The following is a 24,252-nucleotide window of genomic DNA, read 5'->3' on the forward strand; positions in this document are numbered from 1 at the left end:
TTACAATGAATGATCGCTCACCAATTTTTGCCCAGAGTTCAGTACATTTTTGATGCCCACTCTTATCCAATCACTGCGTAGGAATTGTTGAGATTCCGAACTGTCGCTTTCATAGAAAGGTTATTTATTTTTCAAATTCCGATATGCAGTAAAAAGATGTGTGAAATGAACCATTTGTTGGAAAATGTTTTTGGCATTTGTGTTGGATATAAATGAATTTTTCGCATATTTTTTGTTTCAACGGTTTTTCTACAGATTCAATACTGCGAACCAATCGAATATCTTCCAGTAATTCAACAACAATTCTATTGGTTGAATGCTCAACGAGAATTTCGCGAAATCGACGATGGTTTTTTGTTTTGTTACCGGTTCCGTTCGAACTTCGAACGTTTTCTTGAAGGATAGGTTATGTTCGTTTATTTTACTTTTTTGATTCGCTCGATTCGTCGTTTAAAAAATCAATCTACGACCCCGCGAATACATTAATGTGGCAATTGTACAGTGAATAAATCTAGTCGAGGGAAAGGTGGCAGGCGCAATTGTAAAAAGAAATGGCAATATCGATGTAACCAGACACGTGATGCGGGAAGTTTAAATATATTACATTATTGCGTGCGTCCTTCGTGAGATAAGATCTGTATAAGGTCGTAAGCCTCGCGGCATCAGGGTGGCAGAACAAAACAAGAGACAAGAATTATTTCCAAATATGGCAAATCATTCGATATCTTCGTCTTCGGCTTCTTTTTACGAACCACCTTTTGAATACATCGATGGGAGAAACGTTCAGTATTATCAAAACATTCGAACGGTTCGGATTTCTCAATTATTATAAGTAATGAAAAAAATGAATATTTCAAATTGCAATATTCAATTTCGCGTTTTTTTTTACAGAATCTTCAAGAAATCCAACGACTGACAAACCAGACAAATGCTAATTTGACAGCGACTCGAAAAAAAATGCATCAAACTGTCAAACTCATTGGTCTCATTTCACAAAAACCAACATCTGAGGAAAATTGATGTACATGTAAAAATATCGACATACATAAATAAATTTTTTTAAAAGCGTTGATAAAAAAAACTTGATAAAACACATTGATAAAAAAAACTTTTATAGATTACGATATTGACGCCACCTAGCGTGAAATTGAGTCCCTAATTCCCTATGGACTGTGAGTGAAGAAGTAGGAAAATCCCTAGGCAAAATTTCTTGCTCGCACTGAAGCTCAGTGAAAAATGCTTCGTTCGTGTGACGTGTAGATTTTATTCGTAAAAAAATAACATATTGACAAATTTAAACAATGGAATATTTCAAAAGTAGTATAAAATCCGTTCTCGGTGCTCCGGATCCAGGAACTCAGCCGTCCGGCGCTGACACCGTAATATATTTTTATGCATAACTGCATGAGAAAAAAATGCCAACCTGTCAAAGTTCGATGTTAAATACACATCTATACGTCACCCGGTTTTGATATAATTTTCATTCGAATTCAGCACCAATTCGAAAATCCCAATTCTTCTGTACAAGAAAATGTAGCAATTGTTGTGGAATTTTCATTCGATTGCATTGACATTTAGCAACAATAGAACTTTGGTTATCATTTTTGGACGAATTTTTGAAATGTTCATTTTATTCATGATTTTTTTCAAATTTTCCAGGTTGAAAGATTGGTTGACCGGCTACAGTCTTCGAGTTTATTGGATGACAGAAGAGACGCTTGCAGAACTCTCAAAGCTTTGTCGAGAACTTATCGCATTGAAGTTGGTGCTCAAGGCATGGATACATTTCGACAAGTTCTAGTAATGGATAGCACGGACTGTGAAATCGTTGGTTTGGCCCTCGACACATTATGCAATATAACTAGTCCTGAGACTTTTGACGAAGAAGGTAAGCAGATCACCTAAGTATTGGTCCATTTATTGATATTTTTCAATTTTTCAATAAAAAGTACAAGGGACATTGTTTTAATTCATTGTATAAATATTCAAACTCATCACATAAAAATGATGTCCTCAGTTGATAAACATGGCTCAAAAAGCGTCATTGGAGAACAATTCACCGAGATATTCATCAAACAACAAGACAGTGTTGGCTTGGTGTTGGCTTCCCTGGAGGAATTTGACTTCAGAGTTCGCTGGCCAGCGCTTAAATTATTATCAAATTTACTTGCTAACAGACCCAAAGATATCCAAGAAATAATCCTGGTCAGCCCTATGGGAGTTTCCAAACTGATGGACCTTTTGAGCGACAGTAGAGAAGTCATTAGAAATGATGTACGCTTAATCTTATTTTTGATACTTTTATTGTAACTATAGAAATAGTAACTAATGTAAAATAATAAAAAATTGACAGGCTTTACTACTACTGATCCAATTGACCAAGGGAAACGCAAATATTCAGAAAATCGTTGCATTCGAAAATGCTTTTGACAGAATATTCGACGTTATAACACAAGAAGGAGGAACCGAGGGTGGAATTATCGTTGAAGATTGTTTACTTCTCATGTTGAATTTACTTAGGGGCAACATAAGTAATCAAAATTTTTTCCAAGAAGGTAACATTGTACATTTTTCTTTTCTTTCACTTAGTTTTTTGCACATTGATTATACAATAAATAAAACAATCGATCAATGTGATTGTCAGGCAGTTACATTCAACGGCTGACTCCCATGTTTCAAATACCTACGGACATCGATGAAAGTCCTTTGGGTGGTTGGAGTCCGCAGAAGGTTTCCAATGTACACTGCATGGTTCAAGTAATACGAGCCCTCGTTGCACCAAGTGCCCCAGCCCAGGTCAATATTTTTCGAATATTTTTAATGAATTTTTTCATCTGGAAAATGAAAATTCTCAATCAGCAGCTGAAAACTTTTTGTCATTTACCAAAATTAAGAAATCAAAAAATGTTGGATTTTTGAAAAATTAAATGTTCGAGTTATATTTCAAAATGAATTTTATTTTTTTCGAAGGCCATAGCTGCGTGCCAACGAACAATGCGAGCATGTGGACTTCTACAGTCTCTTTGCGACATTCTAATGGCAAGTGGCGTGCCAGCGGACGTATTAACCGAAACTATAAGCGCTGTTGCAGAAGTAATAAGAGGAAATACGACGAATCAAGAATTTCTTGCAAACGTTTTGGCACCGAGCAGTCCTCCGCGACCGGTTATCGTAGTATTATTGATGTCAATGGTGAATGAGAAACAACCGTTTCTACTGAGATGTGCCGTGCTTTATTGCTTCCAATGTTTTTTGTATAAGAACGAAGTGGGGCAATCGCAACTGGTCCAAACCTTATTGCCTCAGGGCAACGAAACTCCAACTTTAACTACAGGTACAAAAATCGACGTGATTATACTTTCATTGTTTTCATGAATTGCATCTTCATTAAATCTTGCCTAGTATGAAAACGAACTGGAAAATTAAAAGAAATTTCTTTTTTTAATTGTTTGTTGCAGGGCAATTATTGTGTGGTGGTCTTTTCTCGCCAGATCCATTGTCCAACTGGTTTTCAGCAGTAGCCTTGTCGCACGCACTCATTGACAATATGACTCAAAAAGAGCAACTTTTGAGAGTACTTTTAGCTACGAATATCGGGAAACCACCAGTGACACTTTTGCAACAATGCGTCATGTTGTTGCAGCAGGGTAACAAGCCCCAGTGCAAATTGGGCTTGTTAATTTTACTCTGTCGATGGACTTCATTCTGTCCCGCAGCCGTTAAGGCTTTTCTTGCTATAGACTCCTCCGTTGCGTATTTAACGGCGCTTTTATCTTCCAACGAAAATAGCGAAGAACTACAAGAAATTTTGCTACAAAGCATGTGTGCCTTTTTGATAGGATTGTGCATTCATTTCAACGACGACGATGTACCAAATTATACGAAGGTGCGTTTTCACCATATTTATTTTCACTCCTCACAGACGCGAAAATCAGATTCGACATGAAGATTTTGAACCTATCAATTTCCAATGAACGACATGCTTAAAAATCTGTCGAACTTTTTTTCTTAGGACCATTTGCGTGACTTGCTGGAAAATCGCATCGGATTAGAAAGGTTTCAGAATGCCATAGGCGGCATAGCAAGGCATGAAATATATTCGAGGACACTCAAACATCCACAGCCTTCTGCCAAAAATCCGGGTGATCTTCTCTTGGATCATGAATTTTGCAGACTACTAAAAACTCTCGAAGGTAAAATTTTTAAAGCAAGGCTGAGAAAATAGCTGGCTGACTATCCTAATCAATGTTATCGAATTTCGAGAGTTCAAATGAAATAATAAATACATTTGACTCAGGTACGATACTCGAATCAGTGCTAAAACGAAGCAGCCCACAATCTGTAAAAGATCAGGCGAATTCCATGAATCCTACGAGTTCAGTTTTAGTTGCTCAATACAAAGATCTGATAAGAGAACAGGATGTACAGATACAAAAAATCAGTGAAGCCAATCAAGTTCTTACGCGAGAAAAAAGAGATTTGGAGGTAAATGATTGAAAACAATTACTTTTTATTTCATTGTAAATCCACTATTAACACAGCCTTTCACATGTGTTTTAATTGTCATTTCGTTTCAAGGCTCAATTACATGAACTTCAAACGACTGTAAGCCACTTGAAGGATCAGAATCTAGTATTACGCGCAGCTCAAACAAATTTGTCGGCGGAGAAACCTGCGGTGGTTAACAATGTTGACGCGACGAGCGAAGAATTAGAGAAATTAAGAAATACCGTGAAAGATTTGGAGAATCGATTGGCAGCGAGTGAGTTGAAGAATCAGGAACATGAAAGAAAAACAAGTGATTCAGCTGAGCTGAAGAACCAATTGCAGGAGAAAGTCGAAGAGCTTGAGAGATTGAGAAAAGACCAGGAAGATTTGTTAGAACTAATGGCAGATCAAGACAGCAAGATTACGATTTATAAAGAGAAGCTCGAAGCTCTAGGAGTTAAGGTATGCGAACGAAGTTTTCAAAGTTTTTTACATTTTTTCATCGAATGCATCGTTTCAAGTACAAACATTTTTTCCTCAGGTCGAATCGGACGAAAGTTCGGGTGATCTCGAAACCGACGATCCCGAATATTCTCCACCATAATAGAGTGAATTACTCCAGTTGCAATCGAAAAAATAAACTTGAAGCCGCCATGTTTCCAAACTGAATTTTTGTACGATACAGTAGACGAATTGATGAGTCGAATAATTTTTAGGACCCTACATAAAACGTCATTATTTTCATGACGACATTCCTATTGCTGGGACAATGCAATTATAAATATATATATATATAGAAAATCAGTGAATATTATCGTTATGCACAAATAATGAAAGCACAAAGAAAAACGATTGATTGGAATGTTCACTTGGTGAAAGTACCCGAAGATTTTAAGAAGCGCAAAAGTGACGTTTTTCCCAAATTCTCCGTGTACACTCTGTGGAGTGATTTTTATTTTTATTGTTAAATAACTTATACAACTATCACATACTATTTCACACGATTCATTCAACTAGTAAGATACGCGACATAGAATTCTGTTACAATTTTATTACTGTTTTTCCTTGGCTTACATACAGTTATCAATACATTTTGAAAGTCTTGCGTAACGATCGGGTTTTTGTTTCTTTCTTTTATTTACGTTCGTTCTGAAATTCATTTTCCATCAACAATAAAAAGACATTTTATAAATCAGTGATATTATCATAACAGAATCCTAACTATTTACACGATATCATACTTATATGCGACTTGATGGATCCTATGGTTGGGCTTGTTGTCGCTGCTTCATTACGGCTTGTACGCATTTCGCCATCGTTGAAGACGCTCGCGACACTACATCCGTCATGAAAAATTGATCCAGTGACTTTTGTTTCACATCCACTGGATCGGGGAGGAATGAGCTTCCGGTTTGCTAAAACCGAGAAAAAATCAATGAATTAGTCTCAAACATTAATGGCATCAAGTTCCAAATTTCCGTTTTATAAGTTTGTAGCTTTGTCATAGAAAAATTGAAAAAGATTTTTTTTCTTTGTTGAGTGAAACGAAAATGGCGGAAAAAAACGAAAACTGGCTTGAGAATGAAACAATCTTTTGATAATTTCTTCATTCGTACCTTAGACAGCTCAAGAGCTTGAGCGAAGAAATTAGCCGGTTCAACGTCACCGTATCTGACGAGATGAGGAGCGACTTCTTCCAATCGGGCCCGGACCTCGCTTATCGTATCGTAGGGCAAAAACACACCGGCGATCTGTAAAGAGATGAACTTATTTTCATCGTTGAAGAATTTGAATGAAATGGGCAAAAATTTGATGCGACGAAAATCGTACCTCTGCGAGGGCTCTAAGAATTTTCCAATCCGGTCGAGCTAGTCCCGGTGGCGTAATCGCCGCGCCCGTTTGTTGAGCGCGACCTTCAGTGTTGACGTAGCTTCCAGTCTTTTCCGTATACGCTGCTCCAGCTAAAACTACATCGGCGATCGATGCACCTTGATCACCGTGACTTCCTACATTCGAAAAATACATTTTTCATTACGGTAATGTGAGAACAAAGACGAAAAAATGAGACCGAATATCTTGAGTCGATTCTATCGCGACAGCAAACTGAATTTGAAAAGTACTCTCACAGGTTTTCCAATTGATTACCAATATAAATGATGAATGTGTTGGGGAAATCTTCTCTCTTCAAATTAGCGTCGTCAGCACCAAGGAGGAAAAGAATTTTGGGTTGTTGTTGTTTGACTTCTTCCACGGTCGAGCCATAACCAAGATCCAGTGCACCAACTTGCGACGCGTTCGTATGGAGAATATTCAAAGTTTTCCATTCAGCAGGGGCCTGAAATTACTCCAGTGAGAAAGAGAACACATTTGCGTTTCGTGCACAGTCAATGATTACGTCAAGCCTGTCATACTTTCGCGTTCTCCCCCAAAGATTTGGCCAATTTTTGGGTCTCTGCGAGGATCTTGGCTCCATCTTTTCGCACCAGTTGCTCAGCGCCAAGTATCACTAATGGCTTTTTCGCATTTTTGAGGGTCTCGCAGAATGGATGGTTGCCGCTTTGAAGCTTTGATATGAGGTCCGCTGATTCACCCAGGTGCTGGTAGAAGATTTCAGTGAAATTATTACAACCATATGAGAAAAAGCTTATGAAATAATGTTCAACTTTTCATGAGCATGATTTGCGCTGAAACTTTCGACGGAAGTTTGGCAGCATTGCGTACTCGTGTCGAGTGCTACCGATTAATAATAAACGCATATTTAATCGTTTCATCAGAACCACAAAAATTGGCAGCTCTCAGAATATCGACAACTACGTCGATTGCGATTGCTTCGATTCGATTCTATTCTATTAATAGTCAATAAAAACAGTCTCATTTCTCAGAATGCAAGCGAACAGCAATTATTGCGCCTCATCTTTTAATTTACGATCAAGTTTTCCACGTTTCGTTCAAAGGATTTCCTGAACGAAAAAACTCACTTCGTACTCGTACGTCAAATCAACTTTCGGTCCGATAAGACCAATCGTTTGTTCCCCGTGCAGGTATCCTTTCCTGAGACGCGTATTAACCAATGGTGCTTCGAACCTTGGATTCGTACCGATCAATACGACCGCATCCGCTTCCTCGATATTAATGATTTTGTTGTTGAGCAGATAATTGCTTCGAAGATCAATGCCAGCACCGTCTTTCGGGAAGCTCTGTTCCGTAGCGAGTGTCTCACCGCCAAGTTTATTCAAAAAGTCTTTCATCACTATGAGTGCTTCAGCGTCGACGAGCTTCCCGGCAATAGCGGCACATTTGTTCGATGGAACGTCTTGCAACGATTTCGCAGCTACGAAAGTGAAACGTTATAAAATTTCATTGATTTCATGTATAATCCCTCAATCCTCGGATCCTTCAAATTCGGATATTTCCGTACCAGTTATAAGAGCGTCCTCCCATTCTACGTTTTGCAATTTGCCGTCAATTTTGACCATAGGTGTTATGAGTCGTTGGCGCTTGAGACCATCGTAAGCGAATCGAGCTTTGTCGGAGAGCCATTCTTCGTTCACTTCCTGATACATAATTTCTCATCAATGTTGGAGCTAATTGCGTGCTACAGTGTTTAGGATTTCTTTCAAACTTACTTCATTCACTCTCGGAAGTATCCTCAGCACTTCACCCGTTCGGCTAGACACGACAATGTTGCTACCTACAGCATCCAATACGTCGATACTGTCCGTTCGTCTCGTCTCCCAAGGTCGAGCCACGAATGCATAGGGTTTGCTCGTAAGTGCACCCACGGGACAAAGGTCGATTATGTTGCCCGAGAGTTCGGACAGGAACATTTTTTCAACGTACGTTCCAACCTGAATTGAAACAATCATAATTCTTTCTGCTTGTGAGAATTCAAAAGTCAAGAGTGAGTTGAGAAATCGATGAAGAATCATTTCTTAATTTGCACAACAATTCGAATGTTGTTTTGGTTGAGTTATTTTGAATTTAGGTGACGAATTCTCCATTGATAGTTAAAAGTGATTTTAGGAACTTGAACGAACGTAATTGGAGGGAAAGTTTCAGTTGATTGAAAAAAGTGCTTATCCGAGATAAAATTTTTGATATACCTGCATATCATTTCCTCGGCCCGTAGTTCCCAGATCATCGATTCCAGCAATTTCCGAAGCGAATCTGATGCAACGAGTGCAATGAATGCATCGCGTCATCGTGGTTTTGACGAGAGGTCCGATATCTTTGTCCTCAACGGCGCGTTTTCCCGTGAATTGTATATCGACAAAACGACTCCTGTCGTTACCAAAAGCCATACTTTGATCTTGCAGATCACACTCACCACCCTGATCGCAAATAGGACAATCTAGGGGATGATTAACCAACAAGAATTCCATGACACCCTCACGGGCCTTGCGGGTTAGATCGGAATTGGTTTTCACTCTCCATCCTTTCATCACAGGCATAGCGCAAGCAGCAACTGGCTGAAAAATTTCGATCATGGTGAATAAAAATACGTTTTTATAGCCACTTTTTTCAATTAAATTGTTTAGATCCAATAAACTTTTCAAATTTGTGCAACAAATTCTCGTTTTGATTGCTGAATTTTACTATACCAAACCTGGCAAGAATGGAAAATACTTTGGGGTTTACCTTGAGTTGTTTTTCAATTTCTACAAGACACATTCTGCAATTTCCAGCAACAGCCAAACGTTCGTGATAGCAGAATCTGGGAATTTCTATACCCAGCTTGGCAGCAGCCTAGAACATTTGGAGAGCAAAGTTTGGTTAATGAGTTTTCATGACTGTATTTTTTCTAGCTTCAGGGCTGTCATAACCATTAGTTTCATCCAGGGAGCCAATGTAATAAAGTTTCATGATATTGAAGTTTGATTTACTAAAGTACAGCATTAAATACTTTGTATGCTTCTTAATATCTAAGATTTTTAAGCATTCAAATTTTTTGTTTTCATAGTTTTTCATTCAAATTATCTAATTCCTAGGTGTAATTTTCCTAAGGTTTGTATATTCCAAAGTTATATTTCTCAGTATTGTTGAAACTGAAGCTGTCATGAAAGAAAAAGTCTAAAAATCAATTAACTATGATGTCATTAAAAAAATAGGCAACAAATAATAAAAAATAGAAATGAAATGCAGTACCTAATTGAAAAATGCACAGAAATATGCAATGAAATATGTTAGAATTGGAGTAATGAAATTGATGTTAACCTGGAGAACTGTTGTGCCAGGTGGCACTTGAACAGGTTTGTCATCGATGAAGAGTTCGACCAAATCCTGGGGAGCCTGAGGTCGTGTTGTGGTTGTATGAAGGCCCGCTGTTGCTATTCTCCCAGTGGACAGGCCAGTGGCCCTAACCAGAGGAAGTCTCAACATTTTCTGTGGAATCAACACAACGTCACTCCCTGCTGAGTGTTGTTTTTTGATTTTTTATTTTATTCTACAATGTGTTTTTTTTCGTTATATAATAAACAACTGCGACGAAGCGAAAGAAAAAAAGGACAGGTTGTGCTAACCTAACCAGGAACGTCGTAATTTGGAATGCGGGTTTTGCGACAAGCACGGAACATTGGGATAAATTATAAATTTTCAGTGATAAACGACCTCATCTAGAAAACACTGATTCGATAAGATTCGCTAGTTATTCACGTTACAACATAAAAAAGTACATTTTAATGCAAAAAAAAATCAATTTACCAAAACCCTTCTGAAAACCGAAAACTGCAGACCCCTACTAGATGTCGGGTCTGTCTGATGTGTCTGATTAACCCTCACCTCCCACTCCTCTCCGTCAGCCGACCTCTTTTCTTCTCAAATGTCTTCTGGGAAGAAACATACAACTGTCACAAAATTACTTGCAACCGGTATTAATTGTTTATAAATATAAGTTTAAACCAACAATAGGTGTACCGTTCTTTGATTTCCAAGTATATCGCCAAGCATTTATATAAAACATTTCTTATTTTATCAGATTTTGGAATTTTGGCACTTGGTGAATATCAGCGATCAGAATAAATATTAATTAACAAGTTCTCATTGTCTCAATTGGTATTGAGGATTTAAAACCGGAAAAATATTTTCATGAGAACAGCTGTAATTTTTATACTTTCAAAACTTTCTCCGCCACTGCATTTTCCATCGCTAAATATGGACGTGGCTTTATCATGTAATTACGAATATAGATGAATACAATAATTATTTATTTTTTGTATGTAACAATTATTATAAAGATCATTAAGAAAATTTTTTTGAAGAATTCAAAAAACCTTCATATACACTGTATCAGGCATTTTCAAAGATATATAGGAAATACGTAAATATTACAAAGGTTACCGTATTGTTGTTGCGTTTGTTTGTAGGGTTTGTAGCATAAAAAAATGTTGCAGTTTTCATGAAAACGCGACTTTAATGCAGGCAAAACTTTCGACTACCGGAACAACGTCACGTTTTACAAGACGAGTGTGTGTTGTGTGCGTGTAACGTAGGTGACGTTATACAGTGATTTTTGGTGTGAATATATCCCTCTCTTCCGGTAAGACGACAAGCAGGCTGTAGCGTAGGATCCAGAGTGCCGTACATATTTACTCGATTGAACAAAACATAAAAATGGCAGTCGGTGATCTCAAAACTGAAAAAGGCGTCAAGGATCTTAACGCTTATCTCGCCGACAGAAGTTATATCGAGGGGTGAGCTTTACTTTTCTGTTAAAAGAGATTATTGTGCCACACGTGCTCCACTTGTCGGCATCTTGGACTTGAACGATCCCCTCACCCCTGCGGTACATTTTTCTTGAAAATCTTTCATATCTTTCAGTTTTCACCTTTTCCCCTTCACTCGAACCCCTAATAATCCTCATATTCGATGAAGAAGTAGTTCATTATTGATCTGAGAAAAAAATATTGGAAATACTCGTAATTTTTGTAAAACACATTTTCTTTGGTTTTCCAGTATGCCAAAAAGGTATCCAAACCAACTTCTACCCCCTCCCTTGTAACGTCTATTTTTGAATACTCCGATTTTTTGCTCTTTTTCGATCCTGAGGTAGGTTATTAAACCCTTGAAATAATAAATCGTGATGTTTCACGTTTGTATAAAAACTTGCTTATTTATTTTGACGTTTTATTTTCAGGTTTTGATCATGTTTTTTATGAATTTAATTCAAGGAGTTGATTGTTTTTTCAACTGAACATACATATTGAAGTCGAAATATCTGTAAACCGTCGAATAAAATCGATACTTGTTTCCAAATGTCATTTCAAGGTTTTTCCACTCTTACAGCTTGATAAACAAAATATCAATGTTTCAAAATGGTTGATGAAGAGTTTTCTACATTCTTGAATCTTCCATTATAGGTTAACAAATATCTTAGTGTTAATTTTAGAGACTTTGCAGTTTTTATTAGACTTTGTCATTCTAATGATTTATTGTTATTCCGAAGATTCGATCTTAACCCATCAACTCAGCAAACTGAAAATTGAGCAAACTATCGTATTGTAGTTGGAAATTTGATTAAAACTTTCAATTGCGGCGCGAGTATACACAACTCCTTTAATCATTTTGCACTTCAGATGTTGATAAACCACGAATTTCTTATATTTAGTTCGATTAATAATTCGATTACAGATACCAAGCTTCTCAAGCCGATGTTGCAGTTTTCGAAGCTCTTGGAAAGGCGCCAACTGCAGCTAACGCTCATGTGCTCAGATGGTACAATCACATCAAGTCGCACGATCTGAAAAAGTTGCCCGGTGAGAAGAAAGCCCCTGCTATATTCACAGCCAGCAAAGCTGCAGCTACTACAAAAGCTGAGGAGGAAGATGACGTCGATCTGTTTGGATCGGACGAAGAGGAAGATGCGGAAGCAGCAAAAATCCGAGAAGAAAGACTAAAAGCGTATGCTGAGAAAAAATCTAAGAAACCAACTCTTATAGCTAAATCCAGCATCGTCATTGATGTCAAGCCATGGGACGACGAAACAGACATGGGAGAAATGGAAACAGCTGTCAGATCGATCGTCATGGATGGTCTGGTTTGGGGAGCTTGTAAGAACTTTTTTTTTAAACTCTTAATTATTTAAATTCAAGATCATTCGATACATTTCCAATTATTTTCTTTTCACTTTTTTAGCAAAACTCGTACCCGTCGGTTATGGAATCAACAAACTGCAGATAATGTGTGTGGTCGAAGATGACAAAGTTTCCGTAGATTTACTGACTGAGAAGATCCAAGATTTCGAGGATCTCGTACAGTCGGTTGACATCGCAGCCTTCAACAAGATTTAAATAAGTCTCTCGTCTTTTACTATCGAATTAATAAATATAAATTGTTTGTAACGCTAATGTTTTCTTCATTATTATTATTATTATTATCATTATGATTATTTCCATTATCGCTCATGTTAGAAATTCTGAAAAATCCGTGATTTGTTGCGATTAAAAGCAGATTTTATATTTCGTTGCTTGATTGAATGGGAAAGAGAAATTGTGTCGCGCAAGGTCTTTCGAATCAACTGTAGGTGTTCAATGAAAGTTGAATCATTTCTATGTTCGAGGAATCACAGGTGCAACATAAATGTATGAACTGGAATTTCGTACCGAGAGTACAAAAATGTACTGTGTTTCTGGCTGCGACAGTTTTCCATTTTAAGCAACAGAGCAGAGTTTTTTTATTTTATCGATTGCCCGAATTGGTGATAGTTCAGCAGAATTCTCTCCTTTACTTCCGATCGTCGAGTTCGAAGCCAATTTTGGCACAGCCTCCTCCAAGACTCCGTAGAAATAGCGGTTTGTCAATGAGAGCTCAAAATGCAATGATTTTTCGGTTCTTTCGTACCCTATTGTATGCGAACACTTACTTTCGATATTTGGATAATTAAGGTCAATGATAAGTTGAGAATTTATTTGCATTTATGGACAAACGTCTTGTAAGAGAAAAAATAACTGAAAAAATTGGTATGATTCGTTAAATTTTTTCTTATTTTGACGAATGTTGCCAACTTTCCGGTAAAATTCCGGTAAAATTAGCGTTCGAAGAGCTTTCCTTTTTATCGTTATATTATAACGGCTTAGAAACGGTGTTAGTTTGAAGGAGTATGGAAAAAAAATATTTTTAATTCTAATGACGCATTGCGCAACGGGTGTTTGAGATTTTAATCAAAGTTTGAATAATTAGTAATTCAGTGAATCACGAATGTTTAGTAAGAATCCGATTCGTGATAGTTGCGTTGTTGAGTTGAGATTTACTGCATCGGGTTGTCGATTTTCCATGCACGCATATAGTTTCTGGAAATTCCTGTGTCTTTGATTTAAAATACTTAAGAAATTGTGCTATTTTCAAAGTCAGGCGATCTCGTTAAAGTCTCGTATAAATTCTGAATAATTATCATCATCGCCAATGAGTTTATGCGAAGCTGTTGCCTTTGACGTGAAAAAGCAGCTCCAATTGTGTGTGATAAAAAATCTGTTTAATTGTTCTCTGGAAATTCCAGTGACGTTGAATTTTTGTTAATTCTTTCTACTTAACATCCTGAAAGAGATTTGACTAAACAGTGTTTACTGGAAATAAAACAGTTTCTTATTCAACACAATGAATGGACGATCATATCGTAAATAATTTGTCCCAGGTTTATGTGAAACGGCAATTAGCAGCTAATTTGCAGAAACGCTTTATCGCGCTCATCATTTCAAACATTTTTTCTCACCTCAAGGAGTCTTGTGTGGTGAATAGAGAAATAGTGATTCTGGAGTACCTTCGTGAATCGTCGAACACGCGCGGACTTTTTGAACTATAGAAATACTGGTTCGCTACCGAAATATATAAATGACAAGAAATCCGAGTAAGTGAAGCTAAATATTAAAAAACAAGAAAGTTCGAATTTGATTTGTTGAATTCTCTTAGATGGTTAAATTCCATATTTGTTTTTCGTTGATCGAAAATCTAAAAATAATGATGGCCGATGATCGTTCGAATCCACATTTGTTGCCTCTCGTAAAACTGACAATTGGATTAACAAAAACTTCGTGAAGAATGAATCCCTGCAGTCTTTGATTATTCGAATGGTTCTTAAATTATTGTGACGGTGGAAAAGTGAGTCGCTTCTATCCTCAAAAAACTTAAATTATTCGTTGATCGTTTTTGTTTTGTTTTTTATTCGTATCGAATTCCGGAGACTTCCCCCCCAGAAGTAATTGTCCAAGCGTGTTCTTGGATTCCCCACTCGTGACCAGCGCTGGATATTTACTCGTATGTGTCGTATATAAAGCGAGACACAGCCAAGTCCAAGTGGACAGTGTTGTAAAAGTAGGAGCCGGTGACAAACGTGATTTCTTATTTCGTTTTTATTTTAAAACACCGAAATGGCAGTGAATAGTGTGCAATTCGTCTTTCTCGTAGTTTGCTTGTCGGTGTCCTGGACCAGAGGTGAGCAAAATCAATCATTTTTTCTTTCAAATATTTCTTCCGAATCTGCAACGTTGATCAATGGAGAAAAAACGTTACATTTTTTTTTTATATTTCCACGATGAAAATGACTGCAAAAGCGATTAATTTATCGAAGCCTTTTGTTCGAAGGATTTTGTACGAATTATTTATTCTAGTCGTTTATTCGCTTGAGGAACGAAACGATTTATCGTCGAGGTGCATCGAGGTTGTGAAAAATGAAATCTGGGACAAAAAATGAGAAGATAAAATTATACGTTATCAAAAACGTAATTCAAATGTGCGTAGAGACCTTTGGCACAACAATTGATATTGCGTGGAGTTACGATATTTCATAACGTAGAAATTTGAAACATAAATACATATAAAAAAAAAAATTTCATCATATCTATTTTAAATGGTCAATCAAAGCTAAGCGTAAAATCCCAAAGTCCCAATTATACCCGGAGATAATTATGAACAGATTTCCATTACATCATCGTTGTCAACGCTGACTTTATTTCATTCTCTTGAGATCTTTCAGCGATGAGAGACTAAATGATATAAGAAAAAATATCATTATACGAATTCACACTGAATCCATTACAAACCGCCTATTTTTTATTGCTTCGAGCGCATAAAAACGTGAAAAAAATATCTATCATTACCCTATTAACAAAGATTTCTGAGCTCCTGCCTTATTCTAGACGCAACATGCAATTTTATGCAAATAGAACGGAAATATATGGCAACGAATATCGAGTGATTACTCATTTTTTTTGTTACTTTGTTACACGCGTTTTTTCGTTCCCATTCCACGAGGTGTTTTATGATTTTGGTATTTATGTCTTTCAAGCTTTTTTGGGTAATTTTTCCTTTCCTACGATTAAAAAATTATTTAAAATTATAAATTCTATAGTGAAAAGAAAGTCGATGAAAATATGGATTTTGACTAAAAAATTGAAGACTGTGCAAAACCGTGGGTGGGTTCATCCGTGTTGTTTCTATCACTGAAAAACTGCTTAGAAATTCACTTTACAAATGCTTCGCATCGAATTTGATGGCCTCGAGCTCCTTCCTAATGTGGAAGCCCAGCATTTCTATCAAACAACTGAAGTGACTCTTTCAGGAATGCTTGTCAAGAGAATATATTTGAACTTGGGAGTAAAATTCGATGATAATTAGTGAAAATTGAAAAATGAATTTTGCTGGTGGGAAATGAAAAAGTTATGAGATTTCTTGTCACACGATTGCGGACCTGAATTTGTACAATCTGAGAACACGTTAGGAAAAATCTCGAAAGATTAGCATACTACAACGATTTTGAAGCTTCTGTAACTGGTAATCGATGGGGTCAAGGAACTCGTTGACCTTGCTCGTCCGTTCACGACGACGCTGATCCAATCGACCCGATCTTCAGACGATGGATTATCCTTAATTCATATGCAAATTTTTTACTACGAAAATACGCATTTTAATAACGAGCCGGCTGATACGACTGAAATTTCACATTTACCGTCGATTCTCAGTTAACCAGGAAATAAGAAAATAACTGTACAAGAACCTCATGATCATACGAATTTTGAATAATTTCAGGTACTGACTAGTCTTTTTAAAATCGTATTTAGTCGACGGAAATATAAAAATTTCAACTGAATAAGAATATTCGTGGCTATTGCACTTCCACGATCAACTTTTCCGCAGTCAATGAAAAGGAAAATCCATAGCTTTCTGTGAATCGAGATGATCGAACCGAAGATATGTTTCAAAATATCCGGATTTTAATCCAGAATGAAAATTGGTCACTGAATTAGTGATTTATCGATATTAGTGATGAAAGGCCTCATGAATGCTGATTCCCTGAAAATATTCATGTTGTTTGTTATTCAATATTTTCGCATTAAATCCCGTAATATTTATGTAAATTGATAAAATTCGAAACGTGAGTTTCAGGATCCAAAGAATCATTCACGGATAAAATGAACAGTGGAAAAATCTCAAAAAATCTTGATGATAAAATAATAATGAAGTCAAAGTTCTCAAGATAAGGAATTGGAAAGTGCAAAAATTGATGACTAATGAGTTTGCTGAAATACATTTCAGCAGGGAGTTGAATAGACTAAAGATAAAAATCAATTTGGCGAGTAATCCCATAATTGGAGAATGGTGTTGAGAAGAGTTTTTTGAAACTCCGATTGAATGAAAATATTCATGGCTATTGTTCGATACACATGACACAAGGATGCGGTTCTGGCTGACGCACGCATCCACGAAGGTCGCGAGGCGGCAGTATCGTGGGCGTTTGAGACTCTCTCCATCTGAAAAAGGCTGTGTTGAGCTCAGAATTTACGAGCCACGACACATATTCCGCATGTCCTGATTTTATTTTACCCCAACAAAAATCCTGCGCACAATACCAGCCGGATAAAAAATAAAAAGATTTTTGGGGAAAGTGGCAAAACACCCCCCGGCAGCTCGTTTCGATGATTGTTGAGTCGGCCGGAGGATCCGGTTTTCCGCACGGTGCCCCGAGCTATTTTCGTACGTTCTCTCATCAAGGGATCCCTGAGATCCAAACTCAAGCTCAAGGGAATCCAGTTTTACCAGACTTGGCCATCTTTTCCATTTTCAATCGCTCGTATCCCTTTGATGAACACGCAAATTGTAATCTTTCAGCCGAAGAAGCATTTTCCTCGTTCTCCCAAATAAAACGAACGTCTGAAAAAATAATCTATAAATTTTAACAATTAAACAATGACAATGAGACAGTGGAGAATTCATTTAAAAAGTTATTCTTTTCTAAAAAATATTTGAATAGAAATATGAATGAATTTTCGAAAATACTTCGAACATCATTTACTTTGTCGAATATTCGATGATTCTGTTTGGAATTGAGCAATTGTCATTCCATACGTATTGATTGATTCACACGGATGTTGATTACGCTTTGAAATAGCAATTCACAATTTGTGCACGCGTCTATCTTGAATCATGAGACAGTGTGTTACAATGTCAATGTTATTCATAAGCTAATCACGTAGAACAGTTTCTTCATTTTATTATTTTTATTTGTTCAAGTTCATTCTAAATAAAAGTCGTAAGGAACTTGAAAACCGCACTACTGCAAAAAGATTTTTCTCGAATAATCATTTATTGAAATAGTTTATTGATAGTTGTTTTTTTTTTTTTTTATCAAAATAATGAGATTGAGTGATGGTAAACTTTCTTGAAATCCACAGCTGAGGACGAAAACACAAGAGCCGCGTCGCTGGTCCAGCAGAATATTGACCAAGTGTGTTTCGGGTGCATCTGCCAGGCTGCTTCGGACTGTGACACGAGTTCCGGCTGCGTGGGTGAAGTCTGCGGACCTTTCCGGATAACCTGGGCTTACTGGGCAGACAGTGGAAAACCTACTCTGAACAATGAGCCCCCTACAAATGATGGCGGTGAATAAAAACATTAAAATTCCTATGATTTCATAAAAATTCATTCGGAGACAGTTTCAACATTACGAACATATTTTCAGCTTGGACACGCTGCGTGAATGACGCGGTTTGTGCTTCTAGAGCTGTTCAGGGATACATGAACAAATATGCTCAGGTAAAATAAACGATTAAAAATATCAAACCGGGAAAGTTACTCCAGAAACGAATTTCTTTTCGACATGCAATCGGTCAATGGCGCTCATATTTTCCCCTTTATTTTTCAGGATTGCAACGGCGACGGAGTTATAAACTGCGACGATTACGTTCGAATTCATAGATTCGGAGGCTACGGTTGCAGCGCCCCGTTGGATCCAAAATACGAAAATGTCTACCGGAGCTGCATGGCGGTTTTCGGCTAATCAGACAAATTGATCATTCAGAACAGGAGAACGGAACTCATTTAACTGAAACATTTCATTATTAATATTCGATTTTTAATGTTCGTCGAAGCTTTACTTTAAACGCAAAACGGAACCGAGATAAACATTTTTCATTAGATAATCATTTGAAATTTTGTTGAAACTTTTCGGACAAACAGAAATGCACAAGCTGTGCTAGACAGTACGTCCTCATACTTTCGATTCTCTTTGTTTTACTACATTTATAAACACTTTTTATACACATAAGACGTTGATAAAATAAGTCTATAATAATTCTTTTATTTTTTTAATGATACAATTTGTAAAAATAATATCATATGGAGATGTATTTACAGAAATATTATACACTTTGAAAGTGGTCTCGTGCAAGAATGCACGTAAGAATCGAATAAATTTTTCAAATCCGACTACTCGATTTCTGATAAGTTAGGTCTATTATAAAATAAAGTATCGTTGACTCTAAACCCAAAAAAACAAAGGTTCGTTGCTCTTTCTCGTATTTATATCAGTAAATGGTGAAAGAATACAGTTTTTCATAGGCCAATACGATTGGTATGAACAATCCAATAAAAGTGTGTAACGAAATCTTATTAACGTATGCGAAGAACATTTTACGCTAAAACGAAGCTCAGAGTCATTTTCGATCTCATTGTAAAGTTTACTCGAAAAAATCGACTGTAGAGGGCACGGTCAACGACGAAGCAACTTACCTCGTTGCTTGAAGTGGGTTCGAAGTTGTGAAACTAAAAAACTGTTTTTCCACCTAGGGAAAGCAATATTCTGTCGACCAATTCACCACGTTTCTTCAATTTGTCTACCTCTTTCGCCGATATTGTTCGCAACTCCGCATTCTTAATGAGAAAATGATTTATGAATAATCTCAATCCCTCTCGGAATGTTTTCAATTGAGGTGATATCGATATTCTCTCGAAAACGTGCAAACATGCTTCCTCGGTATCGTGAAGTAATATTCCTAGAATAATTTGCCGCAACAACCGCATCGTTTGTTTATCCAATTGCCCGAACTCGACGACCTGAAATGAAAAAACAGAATAATTTTGGTAAAATCGTGGAAATTTTGGAACGTAGCAAGATTTCAATTTGAAATTTTTCATAATTTACAAACTCCTTGGACCCTATTCGTTCAATCAATTCACGAAAATCCAACTCACCTTTAAAACGGACAAAGCAAGTCCTTTTTCAACGAACAAATGAGTCAAAAATTTTGCAAAATTGCTCAACTGTTTTTCATTGTAATTTTGGAGTTCTTTCAGTTTATCCCAAATCGAGTACTGTAACGTCATCTGAAAGCAAAAAATTCGTACAAATAATGAAAAGTGCTCGAATGTAGCTCTTTCAATTTTGCGTACAAACAGATTAATTTTTACTCACCTGATTTTTTCTGTCGTAGTCACAGAATTTTTGTGCCAACACAGCGTAATAAGGATTGAACTTTTTCTCTTGAAGACAACAATCCATGATAACGTAAATAATTTCCCGGGCTTGTTGATCCTTGAGACCTAAGTGATGCAATTTTTCAAACGCGTCTAAATAATCCTCAGCAGTCATGAGAATGCAAAAGATATTCCGACGCGTGTCCGTATTCATTCGTTGTTTACGAGCAAGGTCCAAAATTTTCTGACTGAATAAAGGTTTGCCACTGTTGTCGGTGGATTTGAGTGGTTTCGTGAGATCGTTGTTGCCGGTCCAGGCTGATCCAACAATCCACCACTTTCCTCTTTCATCGACTGTCAGAAGATAAAAAAAAATTATAGCAACATTTTTTCCCCTATTTTTCGATTGAGTGACCTAAGAGAATCGCGTTTCTTACCTTGCAACAAATCCTCCAAAGATATATTGAATTGAGTTACCACATTTCCCTTGCGTAAAAACGTTTTCATAATTTTTTTCAAATGTTCAACGTGAGTTGGATCATATTGAGGAATTTTGCTCATATTATTATTTTTTATCGCCAATACAACATCGAGCATGAATTTTATACGCGAGCTACAATGAAAAAAATATTAATATGAATACATACACGGATCATTGCTGAATGAGTTTTTCTCAACAATCTACGTACTTTTCGGACTTGGAGCTTGAAGCTTTTTGCTGCAGCTTAAGAATGAGTTCTTTCAAGGCAACTGGATCATCTTTCCGCAATAAAAAACCAACACTTTTCAGTATAAGTAGAATTAATTCTATCTCTTTTTCTGTAAACTTTTCCGATAAAATGTTCAAAATTTGGTAGAGTAATTGAGACCCATAAACCTGCGTATCAAAAAAATGTGTTAATTGTTTGCTGTTTTTTCTTGGATTTCAATAAAATCGACGCTAAACATCGGTCACCTTGAAATTGTATAAGTGGGAAATCATTAAGATGATGTTATCAAGCTCTTTGTTCTCAACTTCTTGTGGAATTTTAATCATTTCGTCGAACTTTCGAACGAGAGACAGTAAAAAGTGTGCGCCGACTTCAGTGCCAACGTTCGCGTGCAATATCGCTATCAACATCATATGCTCGGCAATGAGCCTGTCCGGTGTCATTACCGGAGACACGATCGACTCCATCATCAGTTTCGATATCATCTCGTTCATATCGTTTCGACTGTTCGACATGTAGAGATCTTCGATCTGTAAAGATAAAAATGAAAAAGGAATGGAACATCGAGCAATCTTCTGTGAGTATTGAAGCTGTATCGTTGTTCACAATTCTCTATTTCAAGATGATTTTCAGGATAGAACAAGTCTGAAAACTGTTACAGTTTGTTTCCATAGATTCGGTGAAAATTATACCTTTTCATTTGAGAGTTACTTACTTGGGTTATAATAGTGTGCATATTATGTTCGGCGAGTCTGTTTAAATGGCCTTTTAGTTGTTTTTTTAAGCGAGATAATTTTTCACTGAGCATAGAATTTGTTTCCAACTGTTTTAGACGAGCAGCAGGAGGGACGTATTTATTTTCGTTTGCGGTCAAAATGTTTCCATCTCTATCTCGCTTTCTACCATAAATATCTTCCCATGTGCCGTCTTCATTGATATGCGTTTTTTTTCCATTATGACATTTTGAAAAATTTCCAGATTCGCTCATATCCTCAGTTTCTGAACCAATTTCCTCATCTTTGGGAATATCAGAATTATTTTCGTCGCATTCACTGTTGAAATTCGATGAATTATCTTCCAAATCATCGTCTTCTTCACTCAATTCGTCATTTATCTGTTCGGTCATTTTTGGCAACTTTTTTTTGCCATTTATAATTTCACTGTTGTCATATTTCTTCAACTTTTTTTGTTCAGGCTCTTCGATATCTTCTTCACCGCTTGAATTCTCATCTAGGAAATCATCATTCTCTGATTCGCTAACATCTGAATTTTCATCAGAGTCTCTTTCTTCTCTTTTAGATCCTGTGATCATTGCAAAGTCTTCATCAAAGTCCGAATCAGCATCGCCTCCCAAAAGTTGCTTCTCTGTTTCAACCGCAAGTTTTCGATTCTCATCGTTACAAAAGTCAAGCAAATCTATTACTCTGTTAAGGCGATTTTCAAAAATTGGGAACTAAATGTATAAGTAAAAGTAGATGTTCCAGCTAAATATTATTAATGTAATATCAGCTACACAAAAACTACATGTACAGAGGACATAAATATTTTTGGAATACAATGGTTGACTTTATTTTTTAAGTTCAAAGTAAAAAATTGATAAGAAAAATTCTTCTAGTCTTCATAAACATTTTAATGTCATTTGTATTTAAAGGATACAGTCAAGGCCGTCGGCAGCAAAAGATTTTGGTGTAGTTTTGCTTTTTCGTTTGTCAAGTTTAAGTTGTTTCTCCAATTGTTTGATAATTTTGTCCTCTGTTTGATTAGCTTCTTTCAACTGATTCTTTCGTCTTCTTTCCATTTGTTTTGCCAATTGAATTTCTTTCTTTTTCTCTCTGTCAAGCTTTTTTTGTAATTCATCCTTGTCATCTTTAATCGTAACTTTGTTAACAGTCTTATCCGGAGTTTTGGCACGATCTGGATTTAGAACAAATTTTCCAGGAACTTTTTTCTTCTGTTCGTGATAAGCTGCTCGATTGATTTTCTTTTGTTTTCTTTTATCTTTGCGGATTTCCTTTCGCGTTTTTTGAACCGGCTGCTTTTTCTTTCCATGTTTTCTTTTGACTTTCATATTTGAAAATCCAATGATAATAGATGATTCACGCGACAGTCATAGAGTCGTAGAACTTAATTGTTTGAAATAAATAAATTTGCATTAGAAACTGGCTTAAATATTTGAGAAAAATATTGAGAAATCCGTTACTTACATGCGATTCGTAAGCAAACTTAACCTTAAAATTGCGCTACCACATGGATTAATTGTTGACACATGCTTATATATCCCGGGGTAGGGTGGTGGCCGAAAAAACACTAGGACTCAAGAACCTAACCTAACGTCAGAGCCTAGTTCCAAATGTTTAAATTCTTTTTTTGTTGACCGAAATGAAAATACGACAGGAAGAAACAAAAATAAACGTAAAATCCGTAAAATCGTGATGAATTTTTTTCCAACTTGCTTAAGTAAAAAACTCGAGAAACTGAAAAATGCTTATTTTTCATATTTATTTCGACTTAGAGTTCCAAATAGTTGGCACTAATCCATTTATTATTTCAAAGTCCAATTTCTCTGCAATAGTACGATCAAGAGGATGAAAACGTCAGTTCAAACAGTAAAAAATGGCCAAAATAGGATCCAGTATTTTTTATATGCTAACCGATTGTGCATTTCCCCAGAATTTCTTTTCCGAAATTATCACATTACCTTACACGCTTAGTTCGATGATGCTAAAAAAGTATGTACTAGAAAAAAATGGACGTATTGATTTTTATGTTTATCCTCAAAGACCGGTTAGACGTAAAACCCACATTGACGAATCGTGAATATGAATATACTCAGAAGTGGCGCCTCTTAGATCCATTAGTCCTGAAATTAATTTTCATTGACAGAAGCACACCGAAATAAAAGGTGAAAATGAAACTTTCAGATATAAAAAGACTATGATCTAAGAGCCAAGGTTTCGAGCGATCTCACTGAATTTTCATTTGAACTTCTATGAAGCTGTATTGGATAAAATTCTTATTATACATTTATATATGTGTGTAGAAATATTAGAAACAGTCTTTCAGTTTTTTACTAAAAGATGCCGTACTTAGCCCGAACTGTTTTTTCGTCGTTTTTCATAAATCAGCACTTATGCTTCATACAAAAATTTTCATCTTCCCTCGAAATCAGAACTTAGAACTCTAAGCAGATATAAAATCCTGTGTGTATTCCAATCACTTGCTGCTTCATTCTTTAACGACACGATAACTTTAAAACTCAAAGATCACTATGCACCTTTGTCGCATGATTCTTTTTTCGATCAGAAATCTCGAAGCAACAAATGGAACAAAAATATTTCTTTTTAAAATTGCCTATAACAGTTTTTTTCTTCCATTT

General features: G+C 36.4%; 5 protein-coding genes and 1 long non-coding RNA gene across 9 annotated transcripts; 4 read left to right on the plus strand and 2 right to left on the minus strand.

Moving 5' to 3' along the window:
• Positions 1-233: 233 nt before the first annotated feature.
• LOC122410566 (uncharacterized) lies at positions 234-1,081 on the plus strand. Its single transcript, XR_006260982.1, has 2 exons — positions 234-808; positions 892-1,081. It is a non-coding gene; the product is annotated as an uncharacterized lncRNA (long non-coding RNA).
• A 113-nt stretch (positions 1,082-1,194) lies between these two features.
• Positions 1,195-5,482, plus strand: p115 (General vesicular transport factor p115). Its single transcript, XM_043420253.1, has 11 exons — positions 1,195-1,379; positions 1,660-1,888; positions 2,018-2,274; positions 2,354-2,555; positions 2,645-2,796; positions 2,971-3,334; positions 3,459-3,886; positions 4,013-4,193; positions 4,298-4,485; positions 4,579-4,950; positions 5,030-5,482. The coding sequence occupies exons 1-11, from the start codon at positions 1,302-1,304 to the stop codon at positions 5,090-5,092; spliced, it is 2,514 nt and encodes an 837-aa protein (XP_043276188.1). The 5' UTR covers positions 1,195-1,301; the 3' UTR covers positions 5,093-5,482.
• On the minus strand, positions 2,696-10,313 carry ND-75 (NADH dehydrogenase (ubiquinone) 75 kDa subunit). 3 transcript variants are annotated; one of them, XM_043420260.1, is made up of 13 exons: positions 10,189-10,313; positions 9,703-9,870; positions 9,127-9,234; positions 8,592-8,957; positions 8,115-8,336; positions 7,907-8,042; positions 7,467-7,819; positions 6,900-7,085; positions 6,634-6,823; positions 6,319-6,494; positions 6,105-6,239; positions 5,730-5,903; positions 2,696-2,834 (listed from the first exon to the last, which is right to left on the minus strand). In XM_043420260.1, the coding sequence occupies exons 2-12, from the start codon at positions 9,865-9,867 to the stop codon at positions 5,751-5,753; spliced, it is 2,190 nt and encodes a 729-aa protein (XP_043276195.1). In that variant the 5' UTR covers positions 9,868-9,870; positions 10,189-10,313; the 3' UTR covers positions 2,696-2,834; positions 5,730-5,750. The 3 variants fall into 3 exon arrangements, with proteins under 3 accessions (XP_043276195.1, XP_043276192.1, XP_043276194.1); XM_043420257.1 differs by lacking the exon at positions 2,696-2,834 and having other exon boundaries at positions 5,412-5,903; XM_043420259.1 differs by lacking the exons at positions 2,696-2,834; positions 10,189-10,313 and adding an exon at positions 10,008-10,100 and having other exon boundaries at positions 5,412-5,903.
• A 664-nt stretch (positions 10,314-10,977) lies between these two features.
• eEF1beta (elongation factor 1-beta) lies at positions 10,978-12,830 on the plus strand. Its single transcript, XM_043420261.1, has 3 exons — positions 10,978-11,177; positions 12,115-12,533; positions 12,619-12,830. The coding sequence occupies exons 1-3, from the start codon at positions 11,098-11,100 to the stop codon at positions 12,771-12,773; spliced, it is 654 nt and encodes a 217-aa protein (XP_043276196.1). The 5' UTR covers positions 10,978-11,097; the 3' UTR covers positions 12,774-12,830.
• Positions 12,831-14,755: 1,925 nt separating this feature from the next.
• On the plus strand, positions 14,756-19,179 carry LOC122411466 (invertebrate-type lysozyme 3-like). The gene is made up of 4 exons (XM_043420262.1): positions 14,756-14,910; positions 18,147-18,353; positions 18,434-18,507; positions 18,617-19,179. The coding sequence occupies exons 1-4, from the start codon at positions 14,847-14,849 to the stop codon at positions 18,749-18,751; spliced, it is 480 nt and encodes a 159-aa protein (XP_043276197.1). The 5' UTR covers positions 14,756-14,846; the 3' UTR covers positions 18,752-19,179.
• A 77-nt stretch (positions 19,180-19,256) lies between these two features.
• Positions 19,257-23,269, minus strand: LOC122411459 (nucleolar MIF4G domain-containing protein 1). Of its 2 annotated transcripts, XM_043420251.1 has the most exons (9): positions 23,081-23,269; positions 22,533-22,999; positions 21,592-22,292; positions 21,122-21,406; positions 20,856-21,043; positions 20,604-20,779; positions 20,165-20,520; positions 19,945-20,076; positions 19,257-19,806 (listed from the first exon to the last, which is right to left on the minus strand). In XM_043420251.1, the coding sequence occupies exons 2-9, from the start codon at positions 22,942-22,944 to the stop codon at positions 19,516-19,518; spliced, it is 2,541 nt and encodes an 846-aa protein (XP_043276186.1). In that variant the 5' UTR covers positions 22,945-22,999; positions 23,081-23,269; the 3' UTR covers positions 19,257-19,515. The 2 variants fall into 2 exon arrangements, with proteins under 2 accessions (XP_043276186.1, XP_043276187.1); XM_043420252.1 differs by having other exon boundaries at positions 22,533-23,269.
• Between the last annotated feature and the right edge of the window lie 983 nt (positions 23,270-24,252).

This window comes from Venturia canescens, chromosome 5, assembly GCF_019457755.1.
Source record: "Venturia canescens isolate UGA chromosome 5, ASM1945775v1, whole genome shotgun sequence".
Lineage (NCBI taxonomy): Eukaryota > Metazoa > Arthropoda > Insecta > Hymenoptera > Ichneumonidae > Venturia > Venturia canescens.